General features: G+C 40.8%; 2 protein-coding genes across 2 annotated transcripts; both read right to left on the reverse strand.

The window, feature by feature from the left end:
- Window positions 1-240: 240 nt before the first annotated feature.
- Window positions 241-7937, reverse strand: LOC309579191 (heterochromatin-associated protein MENT-like). Its single transcript, XM_082292317.1, has 8 exons — window positions 7865-7937; window positions 6430-6606; window positions 6005-6091; window positions 5453-5590; window positions 4827-4944; window positions 3985-4127; window positions 2726-2893; window positions 241-1689 (listed from the first exon to the last, which is right to left on the reverse strand). The coding sequence occupies exons 2-8, from the start codon at window positions 6595-6597 to the stop codon at window positions 1279-1281; spliced, it is 1233 nt and encodes a 410-aa protein (XP_082148443.1). The 5' UTR covers window positions 6598-6606; window positions 7865-7937; the 3' UTR covers window positions 241-1278.
- Window positions 7938-10792: 2855 nt separating this feature from the next.
- LOC309579211 (serpin B10-like) lies at window positions 10793-16780 on the reverse strand (the record flags this gene model as incomplete). The annotated part of the gene is made up of 7 exons (XM_082292377.1): window positions 10793-11197; window positions 12016-12171; window positions 12765-12907; window positions 13276-13393; window positions 13768-13902; window positions 15495-15608; window positions 16613-16780. The coding sequence occupies 7 exons, from the start codon at window positions 16778-16780 to the stop codon at window positions 10793-10795; spliced, it is 1239 nt and encodes a 412-aa protein (XP_082148503.1).
- Window positions 16781-17632: the final 852 nt, after the last annotated feature.

Genomic DNA, 17632 nt, shown 5'->3' on the forward strand with positions numbered 1-17632 from the left:
GGAGGCCTATTTGAAACCTAGTGAAAATAACCCACCAGTGTATTAAAGTTTCTCAGCTTTGTCAGCTGGGAGACTGTGGTGGTTGATTTGGAATGACAAGAATGGACACTTGCTCCAGTGGTGCAGATTGCAGGATGTTCTAAGAGAACCAAGTAATTTAATGTCTTGAATAACACAAACACAACTTCAAGTTAATTTATTTTATTAAATGCAGCTCATGATAAAATAATAAGGATAGCGTTAATCAAAATCAAAATTTCCCTGGTGTTTCTGTCAACATCATTAATATCTTTGCTGAGATGCACTCATAAGGTACCAATCAAACATTGGTCAATATCACAGGTGGTAAGGAAGCTTTGCAGATATTAACCAGGAAACAGGTATAATTAAGTAAAATTAAAAAGAGGAAGCAGTTTTAGATTCTAGCAGGTTTAGATTACATATCAGTAAAAGGTGGTGAGAAGGCATGTTGCTCATCATTTTCTTAGCATTTTTGCTGGTTGGAAATCTCGGCAACCTTAAACTACAGAGTTTAGAAAAATGAGGAAAAATTGCAACGTGATTAGAGGTCAGCAATTTAGTATTAAGGGTTGGACAATTTTCCCACACAGCCTTACTTTTTCTGGAAGCTGAAAGAGCAGGAGAAAATGAATGTGATGTGTTTATATACATGTGGTGAGACAAGGGATGGTAAGGGGCATTCTGAGATTATTCTGGATTTGTATTAAATTTTGTTAATTTCCAACAGTCACAAATTTGAAATTAAGGTTATGAAATAGCATTGTAGTACAAATGCAGGTTTCCCAGTGGGGAAAAGAGAGCAAAAAGAGCATACAGATCTCTAGAAGTTTTTTTCTTTTGGGGGCTCTTTTTCCTCTCTGGGAGAGTCAAGAGAATGAACTGCATGTCCCTTGAAGTCAGCATTTGACATAGAGCTAGATGATGGCCTGTGTGCAGAGAGCTTTGTGACTCCACCTTGCTTTTAAACAACAAAGCCAGAAGAACAGATTTGATAAAAGGGAGCAAAATTCTTCACTTTCTTCTCTGTTTAGGACTGTCTCATTAGGACAATGGAAAAGAGCAGTAGAGGGGTGTTCTTATGATGGCTCAGGATGGTTTCTGGATGCTGCCTTCTTTGAGGAGGTTGGGGTGGAAGGAAAAGAGCAATCACTTTCAATAAAAGTGGCTACATGGCTTAAGATTGCGATTTTAACACTGCAGTTCACATTGTTCCATTGAACAGTGAACCTTGGTGGCTGTCTGAGAGCAAGTAATAATTCATTCTAGAGGAGAGCAGAATCTACCAAAAAACAGGATGCTCTTGGACTTGTTGTGTCTGATGAAGAAGTAGAAAGGGTGGTCAACCTTAAATTTCAGAACATGGCTAACAGGTGCACTTGTTACTTCTATAATGACAGCAGTAGCAGCAGCTGCCTCAGTGCCCTTCTCATCAACTGCAACAAAAGACTTGTGAAGAACTTTGGAGATCGTCACTTTATCCTCAACCATTCCACTGAAATCAGCATTGGTGCTGAAGGCATTGCGCATTCCCATCCCGATCAGATTACTACTGAGGTCATATCTCTCTTCCATTTTGAATTTAGGTAGGTACAGATCCACAAGAGTCTCGGTCATCTTCTTGGAATCAGTCCATTCGGACAGCTTCTCATACGTCAGTTCTCTTTCCAGCTATCGTTTAAGAAAGAAAAGGAACTTGGTGTTTGCAGGGGAAAAACAATTAATTAACTATGAATTAATCAATTTTATGGCAATGTAATGAATTAAACATTTTAAATAGCAAATTTAACGTGTAGCTGAAAGCATGTAATAGAAACTGGTTTTACTGATGATCAGAGACAGGGTGTGCAACAAATATTTGAGTCTTAATGCTGCAAAGTTTTGAACAGCACCCTTTCCAAATTCATGGCAAAAGAGAGATGGGAAGGGCAATCAACAGCTGCCATCCCCCGTGGTAGTTCTTTCCTCTCTTTTACTTCAGTCCTGATGTGAATAAAATTGCTGTGTGGCACGTGGTTTGGTCCAGCTCTATAAAAACAGGTGTTAATATTATTGAACATATTTCCTTGACAGCTTTGAAACAAAGTGCTTTCACTGCTACTCTGTGTCCTGGGCACTACACCACCAGATTTCAGCTCAGATCAAATGGAGGAAAGCATGAATGGTATAGACTCCGAGAATTTAACAATCTTGGAATCGTAGTAACTACAGTAGCAGATCTCATTATTGTAGCAAATGCAGTCTCACCAAAATCTTAGTTTTTCATAGAGCAGACAAATGGTGGGAGGGAGAGGGGGAGAAAGAGTGGGAACAATATGGAAATAACCTTCCAGCCCATGGAAAAAAGGTGTCATCTCAGGAAGAACCTGTGTCTTCTTGTGGGATGGTGTCTTTCCTAAATGTGCAAGGAAGGGAGATTTAACCCTTACAGATCATGTAAGATTGGGTGTCAGTCAAGGGGCTACTGAAAAGCTGACCATCTGATGATGCAGTGTTGACTCTCTTCAGTTCCTACCAAACTGAGGGTGCTGAGCATGGAAGAACTTTCTTGGGATTAGATAAGTATTAAAGAAAATTAATTCAGCTAGTGGAGGAGGCCAAACAGCATGACAGCTTGTCCTCAGAAAGGGAGATATGATTGTCAGCCTACCCTTTTTTTTTTAATGACTGAGCAGTAATACGAAATGGTTGTAGCATGCTTTCTTACCTGTTCGAGACCCGTAGTGTTGTCTTTGATGTCATCAGGAAGGAGGATGAACATACTGAGTTCGCGTTGCATATATGGCAATTCAATCATTTTGAAATTCATTGTCTCCATGATGAGAACTGAAAATGTTTTTCTCATGTACATCATCTTTACAGGCTTGGTCTTGTTCTGGAAATTATTCATTTATAAGTAAGAAATCATTCCTTGAGTGGAAGGATGATGATATCTCAGTGCAGTGCAGAGAGAGGAAACCTTTATAAGCAGCTTTTAAAACAGTGATTTATCATCCATTTCCCAAAGCTTTTCCTGACTGGACAATATTGCTTATCTTGGCATCTGTCCCAAAGCTTTTGGTGGGGGCTGAACTGAGAGATTTTTCTCTTCTCCCCAAAACATGCCCAAGGAGGAAGGAGAAAGAGAGAAATGTCTGTAGGGCTTAGGGGTATGGAGCAGGCATGGGGTATGGCCTTACAACACTGGCAGAAAAACGGCTGTGGTTTAAGAGGATGAGTGTTGTGCAGTTTATCAGTTGTCTCCTCTGTCTGGTGATAAAAGGTGACCAGCTGATTGCTTGACAAAAGGTAACAGTAGTGTCAGAGCAAAAGGGCTTCTGATGAGAGGAGTTCCTGGCAAGCAGTCACCTTGTCAAGAGTATGTAACCTCCCTTAACATTTACATCCCTCCATTCAAGGAAGCAGACCATGTGTGCGTAATAATCAGGAGGCAGAAGGTACACTTTGTGGAAGTTGCACAGAGTTCTTGTCTGTAACTGTGAATTCATTAACATCTCTTCTGCATACATGCCATTAATACTGCTTCTAGTCTCATGCAGCCATGCACCAGTTCAGGGCACCCTGTTGCAGCTGTATCTGAGCAGGAATGGTTGTGCCCAGCCTGGCTGCACGGTGCAGAGGCCTGATACCGTACTCACCTGTGACACGCCACGTAGCTCCCATCGATGAAGCCTGGACTCTCAAAATCATGTTTTTACAATTTAGTCATTTTTAGCACTGTTTTATGAAAAGGTCTTAAATGACTGTAGTGCTTTTGGAAACAATAGCTGTTATCTGGAGCTCACTAACATTTACCTGAGCACATCCTAATGCTTCAGTGAGCTGACCACTGACAGATTTTGCTGTAACCAGCTTTTCAGTCTAGTTACCACAGGGATACCTAAAAGACTTACGAAATGGAAAGGTTTCAGCAATAGCTGTTGTGATCTGGTTGTTTACAGTAAGACCAATACAGGAGGAACTTACCTTGCTCAGTCGGAAGGGTTGCACCTCTGTAGCTTCTGCCTTAAATTTCACTTCCCATTCTGCCTTGAAGTAAATGGCATTTATCAGGATCAGCTTGGTGGAGTTTGTCACATCTCGTGGACCCAGCAAATTCTTGATTTTGCCTTTTGAAACCAGAAGAGTCAGGTTTCATTCCAGCATAGCACAGTGAAGAAATTTTGATCAGTTTTTCTCTCAGTTCAGCTTCTTAGTAAAAAGTCCACACCTCAGTGCCTTACTCCCTAAAATGCTCCCCTGACATAAATCAATGCATTTCTTTACAGACTCCAAAGCTGTTTACTGACCTGTCCTCCTGGCTAACTGACAGGCATTTACTCCTTCCTCCAAAAATGCCTCAACTTCATGGCAAGCAGCTAGAAGCAGAAAGCCTCACTGGCTGGTTACACCAGGTAGAAGGAGGAATACCTCTGCCCAGTGCAGGGTGGTACAACAAGGCAGGTATCCCCACCTGTCCTGGAGCGTGCTGGTGGGCAGAGGTGTCTCTGCCCTCTGCTCTGCCAGCAGTGCATGGGTACAGCACCAGGGCACAGTTGTGCCTGAGGAGCGGCTGCTGCAGAGCACAGCAGAGTCAATGGGAATCTCCCCAAGGAGCTCACTGAGGTCCGGATCAGGTATTTGAAGCTGCTTAAATGTGCGGCTCTTTCTCTGTCCTCCCACCACATCTCTGCTCACTGCCCACATCCACATCAGAAGGCATGACCTGGCTCCTGCAGTAGCACCTGGGGAAGCAGAGCACCTGCCCAAAGGAAATGGCAGACTGACTTTGTGGGAGAGCAAAGATGTTGGGACTAAGCCCAGCTTACCCTCAGTTTGTTTTTCAACCCAAGCATTGATTTCCTTTCCAGACTGTTCTGGTGCTGTCTTAAAGTTCACCTTGTGTGGCTCTGCTTTGTAGTAGTTCTTACTGAGCTGTATGTATGTCTGAAAAATAACAAAAAAGTGAACAAAAAAGTTCCGTCCTAGAGAAATATACTATTTTTCTGTTCCAAAGAGAAGTTGTTCACTCTTATTCTTGGGCCTAGAGGACTGCAGGATTCTGATTGTTACTCTCTGCTGGACTGTGGGTTAACAATTAAGAAATAACCAAAGAACAGGATTTTCCCATCTTTTGTTCCAAATTTTATCTGGAAAAGCGAGGAAGGCTCTGCACCTGCTACGGGTGTCTATTTACAATTTTATATATCGGGGGTTCCAATACTGTAAGTACACTGCATGAAAAGGAATCCCTACAATACAGTCAATGGACAACGTATCCTTAAATTCTGTAAGCAGACCAACTGGTATTTTCCAGTTAAGCTTGTCACTGGAGTCCAGAGCTCTGATTTGCAATATTCAAGGTCAGCTTCAGACCTGTTCTATTGATGGCAAGTAATTAAAAAGCTAAGTATTTTTTGCACCTTGTTGTACTCCTCTCTGACATTTAACTTACAGGCACTAATAGGAGGGTTTTTTCCACATAAATGCGGTTGGCACTTCTCAGTGAGTAAGTGCTTCTGGGTTTGTTGATGGCAGAGAGGACCTTCTTGAAGCCAGAATGGATATCTGCAGCTTGCTTGTTCTCAGGATCCTTGGAAAAAGGAACCAAACATTCAGCAATTTCATTTTCGCATGAAACTTTCAAAACGTGCTAAGCAATGTATGTGGGAGAGGGATTTGGGTTTGTCTTTCTTAATTTTTATTTTTCCAAGTTCAGCATCACTGAAACTTGCAGGGCTCTGTTCATGACTGGTTTAACTGACTTGACATATAACAAACCTTCCAGACTATCCCAGTGACTCGTCCTGTCACGCTTCTGAATCTGAGTGAAAGGAACTGGACTTCAACCTGTTCTGAAGTATGGTTGGGGTTTGTACTTTAAAGTAGGTACTTTAAAGGTACTTTAAAGAGGGGTGCAGACAATAAATACTGGACTCCTAAAGACCTATCTGGACATTTTGATTCTGGAGGTTCTTTATCATGGAGTTTCAGTACTAATGGATACCAATTTTCTTCTCTTTGGTCTCCCCCGAGAAGGCCTGGCCACAGAAGAGGAGGCTTCAGCTCCTGCTCCCTGGGTGAAATGAAGAACCTGCAAGCAGAGTTTCCAAAGGTAAGAAATAGGCATGAAGGACCTTGTGAGACTTAAAGCTGAATGGGGATCAAATGGTTGTCATGTTTCACTCTTTGTGATAACTCACTATGCTCCCTGCTGCTTAGGTGACTAATAAAAGGGATGCTGAAGGTATAGTGATGATAAATCCCATGGAATAACAATGAGTAGCACCATCCCCCTCCAAGACCACCAACATAGTGCTCCTGTCTGCATGCTGCAAGGTAGAACTCCCTCCCTGTTTCTCCCAACAACAGGAAAGTGTTTGTGCAAATCCAAATGGTTCTCCCCACTATAATAGTACAAAAGCAACCTACCTCTGCCATCTCAGTTGCTGTAGTCCCTTTTGCTCCCAGGTATGTCAGAGCCAGAGCAGCTGATATGCTCCAAGGGGAAAAGAAAATGTTTTTTCCCTTGTTGGTCTCATTCAGCTTGTTGAAAAGATCAACTGTAAACTTGCCAACTGATGTTGAGACCACTTCCATTTTTGCAACCTGGAAGGAGGTAAAAGGCAGAATTGTACTATTTGAATATTTATAATTTTGTACACAGTACACATTAGTGAGAAATGTTCCATATGCGACACAATCCATTTACAACCACTAAAACTAATAGCATAGTTTTATGTTTCTCTTCCACACAGATACTGTTTGCCACCTGTTAGAAATAGCAATGTCTTCTAGGTTTTTCGTCCTCTTTTATACAGCTGCAGTTTTCTTTGTATTTCTTTCTGCCTTTGATTTTCAAAGATGTGCAGACTTGTAACCTCTGTATTTCTTTTATTTTTTTGTCCTTAACTAATGATTTATCAAAGCTATGGGAATTCATATGCATTTTTAGTACATTGGTTCACAACATGCTCGAGTTTCCCACTACTACATTTTGGATCTGTATAGAATTGACAGCTGATACTGTGAAAGGATTTAGGCATAATTTTTAGGCTCATTTGCTTTTTCTGGCCAGCCACCTATTCTGAGTAGTTTCATAATCAACAAATCTGTTGTTTCCATTTAGACTGATGCATTATTTATTCATTTACACCTCTTCTGTATGTTCCAGGAGTTTTGTTTTCCCCAGAAACTGCCAGATGCCTTGGGGTTATGAGTACTCCGGACTTTAAGATACCCAGTAATACCTGTCTCATGTAATTTACTACTCAAGAGACCAGAAATGCTTATATTATTGTTGCTGCTGCTGTTGTTGTTGTTAATTTTTGTATCTGTGGAATGGAGCAACAGAAACTGTGGGGCAATCTCTGTAGACTGCAGGTATTTATCAAGTGTTTGGTTTTCAAACAACTACGTTCTTTCTGGCAGTCACTGCACCCTCAGGACCAAATCTGTACCACAGAGTGATTTTCTTTCATTGGAGAACACAACCAAGAGACCATCAGGATGGGAATTTCTGTTTTCAGCTAATGAATACTCCTCTGAGTCTCTGGCCTGATGATGAGCAGTGCTGTGCCTTCACCTCAAGTACAGAATTCCTTTATCAAAATGAAGATTTTAATTGTAATGCAGTCACTGTCCTAAGAAAACTTTCCTGCCTGTGAATAATTCTGCCCCAAATTAGCAGTTTTCCTTAGGCTCACAGATTTATATTCTCTAATGGTTGACATTTAGAAAAACACAAGGCAAGATTACTGCATTATAACATTGATATGGTAAAGTCATTTACCCACACAGTCATGCATGGCACAGATTGCTTTCTAAAAACATCATAAATTTTACTTAAATTAATTTAAATATTTACCTTTAATCCTGTGAGAGAGAAGACTTAGGTCTTGTCCTCAGTCAGGTTCTGTGTTTGTGCATTAAGCAATTTTTAAATTAAGAAATATAGTACTGCTTGCCCCTCCCTTTCCTTTTTATCCACGTGCAGGTTGCTTCCACCTACCCAAAGTTCCTTTCTACAACATTCCCAAAAGGTCTTACATAATTTTGGCCTCTTTGTTGTCCTGGTCACTTTTCATGTTTAGACATTCCAAAAGGACAATGGAATTAAAATCAGGTCTGTTTTTGCACCACAATAGCCTACTGACAGGATAGCAAAGCAAGTTGCCCATTCCAAAGGTTTTCTGGTGTTGTGGAGATAACTGCTCTGTTGTTTAAAATAAGTGACTACTAAAAAGTTTATACAATAGTTGGTTTTGGCTTCTGGATTTAAGCAGATATTGAGGGTCTGATTCTCCTCTCTGTGACTCCTGGGTTTCAAATGCAGTACCTCAGCATAAAACACCAAACCTAGTGATTGAATTGGACATGGGAGTCCAGCTTCAGATTGAAGATCATTAGGAGCACAGACAGAGGCAAAGTGATGAGGGAGGGTAAAGGATGGACACCCCACTGGTTGTGTTGGTGAAGAAATCTCATTGCAGCTATGCCTGGGAATCATTTGAGACAAATACTGCAAAACCCTGAGTTACTGCACAGTAAGGAGGAGGGCAAGAGCTGAAACAACCCTATTCGAAGGGCCCGAACAAGGACAGAGAGAAAAAGTACAGTGGAGGCAAACATGGCACAGGAGTTGTCACTCTACAATCCCATAAGAGAGGCAGTGATGAAAGAAGAAAGTGGTGGCAACAACTGTAAGACCCTGGAGGGCAGGGAAAGGTGAAGGAAGGGAAGGAAACTCTACTATGTGCTAAACATTTTGCTGCAAGCCTGATTACAGAAACAGAGTGGGTTAAGAATTCTAAAAAATGGCAGAAATCAATGTTGTGCAAGGCAGTGAAGAAATTACAGAAATTAAACAAGTGCTAGTTTCAGTATGGTGAATAATTCCTCAAGAAATCTGGATAGGAGATAAGTCAACTGAATGGTTAGGTGGTGGGAAAGCCCAAGCCAGGAGACTCCCAAGTCCCAAAGATATATGCTGTGAGCAAGCTAGCTGCCTTTGCTAGTTAAGATGCAAGTATGCCATGCAGGATTACAAAGGGAGATGGCAAAGCAGAATGGCTTTTGACAAGAGAGAAAAAAAAAATCACACTTATTAGTTGAAAGGGGCATCCAGAGATCAACCTTGCGCTTGGAGCAGGGCCATGAGTAGATGAGGTTAGCCATAGCCCTTCCAATGATGTAAATTCCACAATCTCTCTGAGCAGCCTTCTGCAGTGTACTGCTGCTCAACATGGGAAAGAGTTGTTCTCTAATGTACCACTCACCTTTCACTGTTGTGGCCATTGCCACTCAGTAATGATCTGGCACTGCCAAAAGGACTTCAAGTGGGTCATCTTTGCAATCATGCTTAAAATAGTGAAGGAGAGAGAAAAGGTGACTCACATTTCCATGAACTTTAAAGGCCTGAGTGAGTTTGTGTGCTTGTTGTCATGGTTTTGTGCCTCCTTGGCCTTTCAGGTGTGGCCTTTCTTTCTTTATTCCCAAGGCATATCAGGAAGTGCTTAAGAGGCTTGTCCATGGGGACATGCAGCTCTTCCCTGAGGTGAAGGAGAGCATGGAACTGGACATGAATGCACAGGGATCCAGTGTTATGTTTCAAGACTGAGACAGGCAGAAGGCAATCCTCTTGGGACTCTATAGGGATAGCACTCGCTTCATGACACTTTTCCTATGTTCCTTCCCGTTTGGAAAGTCAGAGCCAGAAGGGACCCTGGAAGCAGCTGACCACTTGAAAGAAAAGAGAAAGGACTGAGTGACAGTCAGCAGTCTCTTCTCTGCCAGGAAAAGGGAGTCTTGCTGTTTCAAGAAGATGTTTTTCTAGTAAGATGCTGTTGTTGCATGCAAGTCCATTAAGAAACTTGGTCCTTTGCTCTCTGTTGTGAATTCAGATAGTTAGGATCATTCCCTGCAAACATGCATGAGTGATCAGGACACTCTCTTAGGAGAAGGAGCTGTGGCAGGAGTAAGTATGACCTGGGACATTCACATTTGTCTTCCAGAAAGCACTTAGGGCTTTAGTATTACTTATATTAGTATTAGACTTGATTCTCCCATTTGATCTTGCCTCAAACCAGTAAAGTAAGTGGCAAAGTAAAATGAGGGCAAAGCAGTGCAGTGCTAGGCTGGAAACAGTGTAGTATGGGTGAAAGGTTACAAAGGAGAAAGTTCCCTCCAGTTCTATAGTGTTGTTACATATTTTTCAGTTTCTGTGGGACAGAGATTAGAAAGTACATGTGTTGGCCCCTTTTAGAGAGAAAAAGAAGCACCAATATCAGGAACACAGAGGATTTTGCAGGTTTATTTCATTACCAGCTCTGCCAGGCTGCAAAGTTGGTAAAAGCTGACAAGAATGTGGGTGAGGTAGCCTTCCCAGGGGGCATCACCATGAGCTGAAACAATCGAGAGGCGGCAACAAGAGCAGGGAGGTTTTCCTGTTTCTTTGCTTCTTAGGTACCAAAACAAGTATATTTAAAATGATCAGTGCAGTCTGTTCTGAATTGTGGATGCTCTGGTTCAGAAAGTGCTGAAAAGACACAGTAATGTTGTTCTTTACACAGTTGGGTACTTGCAGTGTAGTGCTAGCATTTTGGGGTTCTTTGGCTAGGAAAATGACCCAGAGGCATGAATTTGAGGTTATTTTTAATAAATACTCTCTTCTAACATTGAGAGATTTGTCAACAGTACAGGAAAATTAAGAAGTGAACAAACTATTGAGATGCTCCTTGTGGTGTGTATTTAGTTCATTGTTGTTGTTGCAATAACCTGTTTAGTAATCGAGTCTCTATGGGGAAGAAAACCTTCCCAAGAAGAAGATAGTCTTGGTCTTGTTGTGCCTGATAAAGAAGAGGAAAGGGTGATCTGCCACAAAGATAACAGTAGCACCAAGACTTCGTGATGCCAGTGTTGCTGAACTGGCAGCTGCTGCCTCTGTGCCTTCTTCATTGACTTCCAGGTAACACTTGTGAAAAACTTGTGACAAAAACAGATCACCAGTCTTGGACATTGCTGTGAAATCAGCTTGACCTTCTGTGAAGGCATCTTGTATGCCCATCCTGCTCAAAGTAGATTTGAGGTCATATTTCTCTTCTAACGTGAACCTGGGCAGATAAACTTCCATGTTCATTTTCTCCATTAGTTCTGGATTGGTCCATGCAGACAAGTTTTCAAAGGTCAATTCTCTTTCTAGCTGCAGTTAGTAAAAAGAAAATTAGAAAATTAAAAAATGTTCAAAAACCTGCACCCCAAGGGCTATTTCTTCTCTTTTCTTAAATGCAGAACTTTTCAAGAGCTTGTAAGAGTACAAGAAAAACAGTAATGAAACAGTTTGGAGATCTTTTTGACTAAAGGAGAATGTTTTTCTATTGTATATCAATGCAGTATTTGAACTGTTCTCAGTAACTGTCAGGGAATATAGCAGAGCTACAATAGTCTAGTTGGTTCTCTGGTCCCAGGGCTGTTTTCCCCACATTTTAGAATTTACTGAAAAGAGCTTCCTCCCCCAAACACACACACCTTATAAATGACAATTTCTTAAGGGTTTGTTATCCAAAGGCAGAATCAGGTGCTTTTTACAGAAGGTGGCAGTGTCCACCTAGGTCTGGACATAACAGAGGCTGCCCAATTTTTGGTGGGGTTTTTTTGGAATGAAATCACATCTGTCCAAATTGGTGCAGACAGTGGATCTCAGCAGTGCTGGTTTTCTGTCCTCATTTTTGTTTGGCTGGAAAAGGAGCAATCTTATGGGGTTTGGGTTACCTGTTTCCGGGACTGATCAACATTAGAAACCACAGACATGCTAGCTTCCAAGACTAAGAAATATATTCTGAGCTCCAAGAGCTTCAAGCTCACAGTAGTAAACCAGATTTGGGATTTGTGTTACCTTGAGCCTGATCATTACCCTCCTTCCTGGACACATGACTGCAGCTTGGTATTTTACCTCACACGTGCATAAAGTAAGTAAATAATGTCACTCTTACTTTCTTGCATGATTCTCAGGTTTTTTACCTTTTGTAAGCCAGCGATGTCACTCGGTAGCAGGATAAACATGCTGAGGTCATTGTTGATGTATGGAAGCTCAAGAACATCAGCCTGAACTGATTCTATGTAGTTTAAGTTAAACTTATCTCTCAGGTACATCATAGGCACTGGTTTAGTTGTATGCTGCAACAAATCAAATCAAATGTTTTACATTTGTACTCTGAACAGTAAAAGGACTGAGTTAAAGTAGCACAGTGCATATTTATTGTAAATACAATAAGTCCTCTACAAACTGCCCAATGTGTCTGAGAAATCCTTATGGGCAGGACACAGAACACAGGATCTTCAGAGGACCCCTGGTCTTCTGGAAAGGAACTGGGAGGCATGGCATGCTGTCTGAGCTGTCTCAGATGGCACCAATTATAGGAAACTCTATGCCACTCTGATTTGTTGAATGGTTAAAAGTGAAAATGTAAAAAACTAACCCATTCAGTTTTGTTCACCTCTTTGTTTTTCCTGCCTTCAGAGAATGGAAGCTTGTTTGAAGTCAGCTTCTGACAACTTACTTGTGGCTCAGGGCCAGGTATGTGTGTTCAGTCTTAGTGCTGAAGGTGTGGTGAAGAAAGTACAGTGTATGCTTTAAATGAAGTAACTGTCATGCCACATGGATTTAAAGGGTGACAGGATTTCTACCATCTGACTCTCCCCCCCCCCCCCCCATCTTTTTCAGGTTTTTCCACCTGCAGTGTAGGAAGTAGGGCAGTATATTGCCATACCATGTTTATTCTGAAAGGTCTCTGCCTGGTAGCTTCAGCTTCAAACTTTGTTGCCCAGTTTCCTTTGAAATAGAGTGCGTTTATCAGGACTAGCCTCGTGAGTGAATCTACAGATCCAGGAGGCAGCAGATTTTGGATTTTACCTAGAGAAAACAGAGGAACATTCACACATCTGTGCAGTTTCATTGTTTCAGTCTAAGTGCTGGCACAGTTTTTGGGGATATAAACCAGGGAAATTTTAAGTGCTGCCATAGCACCCATCTGTCTTGAGATTCCTCACAAATATGTAGTTACTGGGGTAATCTTGATTTACACAAAGAAGAATAAGCCATATTCCTCATACACTGAGATGGAGGACACTAATTTCAGTAAGAGCTTCTCAGTAGATGAGTAATTTAGAAAAGTCTGATTTACCTTTCTGAGGTGAATTGTTTACCTGCCATGGGTCCCATGGGTACAGAGAAGCTAAAATGGCTTCTTTTTGATTTGGAGAGGAGAGGCTGGAACTTACCTTCAGTCTGTTGTTCCACACTGGAATTGATGTCTCTCCTGATTTCATCTGCTGCTCCCACAAAGTCGACTGACTGTGGCTCTGCACTGTAATATCTCTTGACTAACAGTAAGTATTCCTGCAGTGCAAGAGAGACACCTGACTTAGGTTTGTTGCCTGCCAATATGAGTACTACTACAGCAAGAGATAAAAATTATGTGGACACAAGCACAGTGTTTTCTCAAAGGAACAAAGTATTTTTTAATGGAAACATTCAATTTAAACATTCTCATCTAACTACATATAAAAATCACTGTGAGATTAGGTACACATCCAAAAAAACTAAAATTTTATGCCCAAAGCCCAAGGAAAAGTATCCTAGAAAGTATTCACATTAAGGATAATAGCATAATTTGCAAATGTAGTGAAAATATTTAAAAGTATATGGCTTATGTTGCCATAGGTAGATCATGAAGATTAAATGACACTGCATAATCTGAATAAAAGTCTTACCTTACTGAAAGGCAATGATTTTTCTCCATATAACTGGTTGACACTTTTAAGCAGGTAATTTTTAGTGGGTTGGTTGATTTCAAAGCTGAGTGCTTTAAATCCAGTATGGATATTGTCGGATTTGCCAACTTCTGTCTTGAAGAAAGAGGGAAAAAAAAAAAAGAGGATTTTTTCATCTGTTGTGTAAAAATCCCAGTTTTTTCCTTCACACAAATCCAAATAAATTATTTCTCTTCAAGTGATCTGTTACCTTTATTACAACAGAAGAAGTGCTCTAAACTGGACAGCTATTAAAAGAATCATTTTAAAGTATTAGAATTTGCAGATGCGGCATAGACACTGTGGGCATCTTGGAATGCTAGTGTTAAGAGCCTGAACTATGTAAAATATTTAAGGGTTTGTAAGTGGAGATTGTGAAACTTTGGATATTCAGAAAATGAGAGTCAGAGAGTAATTCTTACACAATGCACAAAAATTTGGCTCTATCACTCCCTTAATTTATGAAAGTCTGAAGTGTTACATGGAAGGTTTGCCTCTGAATTTCTTAATCTCTCTCTTAGTATTTTGTGGTTCATTTTTTTTTGATGTTTCAGTAATTGCAGTAAATTCTTTATATTGAAGTGACAGGATTAAATGGATGTGGGCTCAGACTCTCCAATGAGCTCAAGGAAGAAGCTCTGAATTAGTAAACTAAAAGTCTGTGCCTGTGCTGTATTCACCTCACCGTTATATCAGAATCAGAGGCACGAACAGACCCTTAAATCTTCAGAGTGTTAGAACCCATAGCACTCTGTAATTCTTACAGTTCGGGCAAGTGTTACTCACGAGGAGCAATCCCTCTCCTGTTCATGCAGTGCAAATGAGATGTTGACATAAAACCTAAAATAAATCTTCCCAACATGGGATTTGGCTGTGGGATGCAGATTCATTCATCAAAATTAGCAGCAGTTGGGGTTTTGTGAGCAGACTGCAGGGAAGCAGCTCACCCCCCTAAAGAATAAGGATGATTGAAAAGAGCAGGAAGAAGAGTTTGACATCACCATGTTTGAATTGTCAGTGAGGAAAACTATCAACTCAGAGGAATTCCATTTGCTTTTCTGTATTTTTCTGCTATGTTAGATTATGTATACGTTGGGACAAGACGCCTGCCAGTATGGCAAAGATTTAGCTCAGGAATGTAATGATTCCCATTTCTCTAAGATTTATTGTGGGCAACTGGTCTACTCTGGGAAATTCCAAGACACAGATTTATATTGTTAACTTCTCGATTGAAATGGAGACTAATTTCTGAAACATATCATGCATAGGTCACCTGGAAAAGTTAATGTTCTGGTTTTTGTTGTCGTGATGCTGTAATCAAATATATGGAAGAGCAACTCTTTTCTTGGGATTAGGTTTCTGAGGTAAGAATTGTGCTAGCTTTTGTATAGTAATAGTCTGAGAAAGAAATCTGTCCTCAGAGCTAAAAGAAATAGATCAAGAGATCAATTGAGCATCAAATGTTAAATTTTGCAAATCTGAGGTTAGATTGTGCAATTCTGTGTGAAAGGGAGAAGCACATAATAAGTGTTGCATTAGGTGAAGGTATCACAGGATGCTGCACCAATTAATTGTGTACACGAAATCTGAGAAAGACAAACATAAGCAAATGTAAATGTGGAAGGAAAACACAAGCAGGAGAAGATGTGACCATGCCCATAGCTTGATCACCAGCTTGGGTGACATACCTTCTGGAAACATGCACGTCGATTTGATAGACTCTCTTCTGTTCTGGAGTAGACATGCATTCTTATGGTTGTGGTGACATTTTTGGCTTCTTCAGCTTTGTTAAAGTGAAGTACCTGTAGTAGGAAAAGAAATAATAAATGTAACAATAAAAAATTTGCTTTTTCAGTGACATTTTTCAGTGATGTCATGGGGACTGGTAATGAGGAGAGTCTGGCTCAGATTTTGTTCTTGTGTCCAGTCCTTACTGAATATGAAATCTTTGGTTAGGTCCTGATGCCCATGTGTACAAAATGGCTTGTGCAAACTAAGCTGAGGGCTGCAGGGAAAAACTCTTATGTACGTGGCCTTCACTGAGGAATCTGCCTGCTTTAAGTTATGCTCTGGGATGACCAGTTAATACCTGGAAAGAGCCAATCACCTCCGGATGGAGTCTACCAAAGCAGAAGTCTAAATGGAGCTCTGCTATGTGTCAGAAAGCCTGAAAAATTGTGCAGGCAGTTCCATGCCTTAAATCCCTTTCTCTGGGCTTGTTCACTACCCAGGCAACAGAGGGGTGCAACCAACCTTGGAACAGTTTTCAGAAGAGCTGTGCCCTTTGTTTTGTTTTGTTTTCCCTTCATCCTAACAGAAGATCACTCCTTTTCTACCCTACTGGGTCTCTTTTGTCCTGTAAATCAGGAGTTAGGTCACTGCCTTAGCATGTGGGACAACTTCTGCCTTAGCAGATGGAAACTCACAAACCTCCCCTCCTACAACAGGAGCTAGGTACCTTCATTAGGTGTTTGGTAACCATGCATTGGGGCTGTTCTCACTGTTCCCTGACAACTCCACGAGCTTTGAACAAGTGTGACATGACAATTTCAGTCAGTAATTTTGCCTGTAAAATACATACCCCAAAGAAAGGGTTGTAGTCTCAATGTGGTTTTTCTCTAATCTTGTAGATGTGGATTTATGTTTAGCAAAGCATAAAATTTAAAATAACTTTAGGGGATAGTCCTCAAAACTCTATACATAATATGGCTTTCCTCTGTTCCATCACAGCAAATTTCTGGCATGGAGGACATTAGTCCAAGAGATCAACTCTTTCAGACAGCTACTTTTTGAAGCTTACACTCACCTTTGCCATCTGATCTGCAGTGTTACCTTTGGCTCCCAAATAAACAGTAGCCAGGGCAGATGAAATACTCCAAGGAGAGAACAATATATTCTTGTCACCATCTTCCTGACATTGCTGTTTGAAAAAGTCGAGAGCAAAGCTTGTGTTTGCTTTATTCAATGCATCCATTGTCCTGAAGTGGCACAGAAAGGGAGAAAATATGCTATTAATGAAACTATGATTACTATTTGTTTAGAAGTTCCTCTTCCCAGTTGGAACTTTTTTGTGATTTAAAGACTTTCTAAAATTGCCTATATGAAGAATGAGGAGCGTTAACTATTATAAAGTCACATAAAGTTTAGCATGTCCTGTTTCACTCATGGCACTAGCTATCATTTTTAGGGATGAACCAGCCTCTAGCTGTGTTTCATAATTGTTCACCAGGAAATTTATTGCACTGTCCTTTACAGCATCTTGAAGTGACAGTTGATAGCATTATTCAGCAAAGCCGGCTCTAGAGACTAATGAGAAACTGTCTCTTATGAAAAATGTTATACTACAATTTGTTCAAGAGCCTTTTGATGCTCATCTCTGTAGTGAACCAATACTCTGGTAACAATAGCAGTCAAAGTATTCCTTTAGGTCAAGACAAAACACTCCTTCCTATACTTGAGCAAGCACTGCCCCAACTATTGCATGCTAAGCATCCTGAATTATCTTTCTGACTTTTAAAAATGTTCTGAAACCCTGTCTTACAGCACCAGCCCAGATCCTAGCTTCCCAGTTCTTCTGCAATACAAGCTTTCCATATTCAGCAGACCACAAGGGCTGCTATTTGTCATTTGCCTTGCAGGTTTAGCTGAGGGTTCTAGTCAGGGGCTGAGTATTTCGGTTGGTATAGGATGGCCTTAGAATAAAAGATAGTTTTTGACCCTAGTAACTTGCAAGCCAGGAGCGAAACTGATAATTCTAAGGACTAAAGAGTACAAGAACAAATTAGCTGACTTAAGAAACACAGTGGTTCTTAGTCTGCTATGATAT

The sequence above is a fragment of the Coloeus monedula genome (assembly GCF_965178545.1).
Source record: "Coloeus monedula genome assembly, chromosome: 1".
NCBI lineage: Eukaryota > Metazoa > Chordata > Aves > Passeriformes > Corvidae > Coloeus > Coloeus monedula.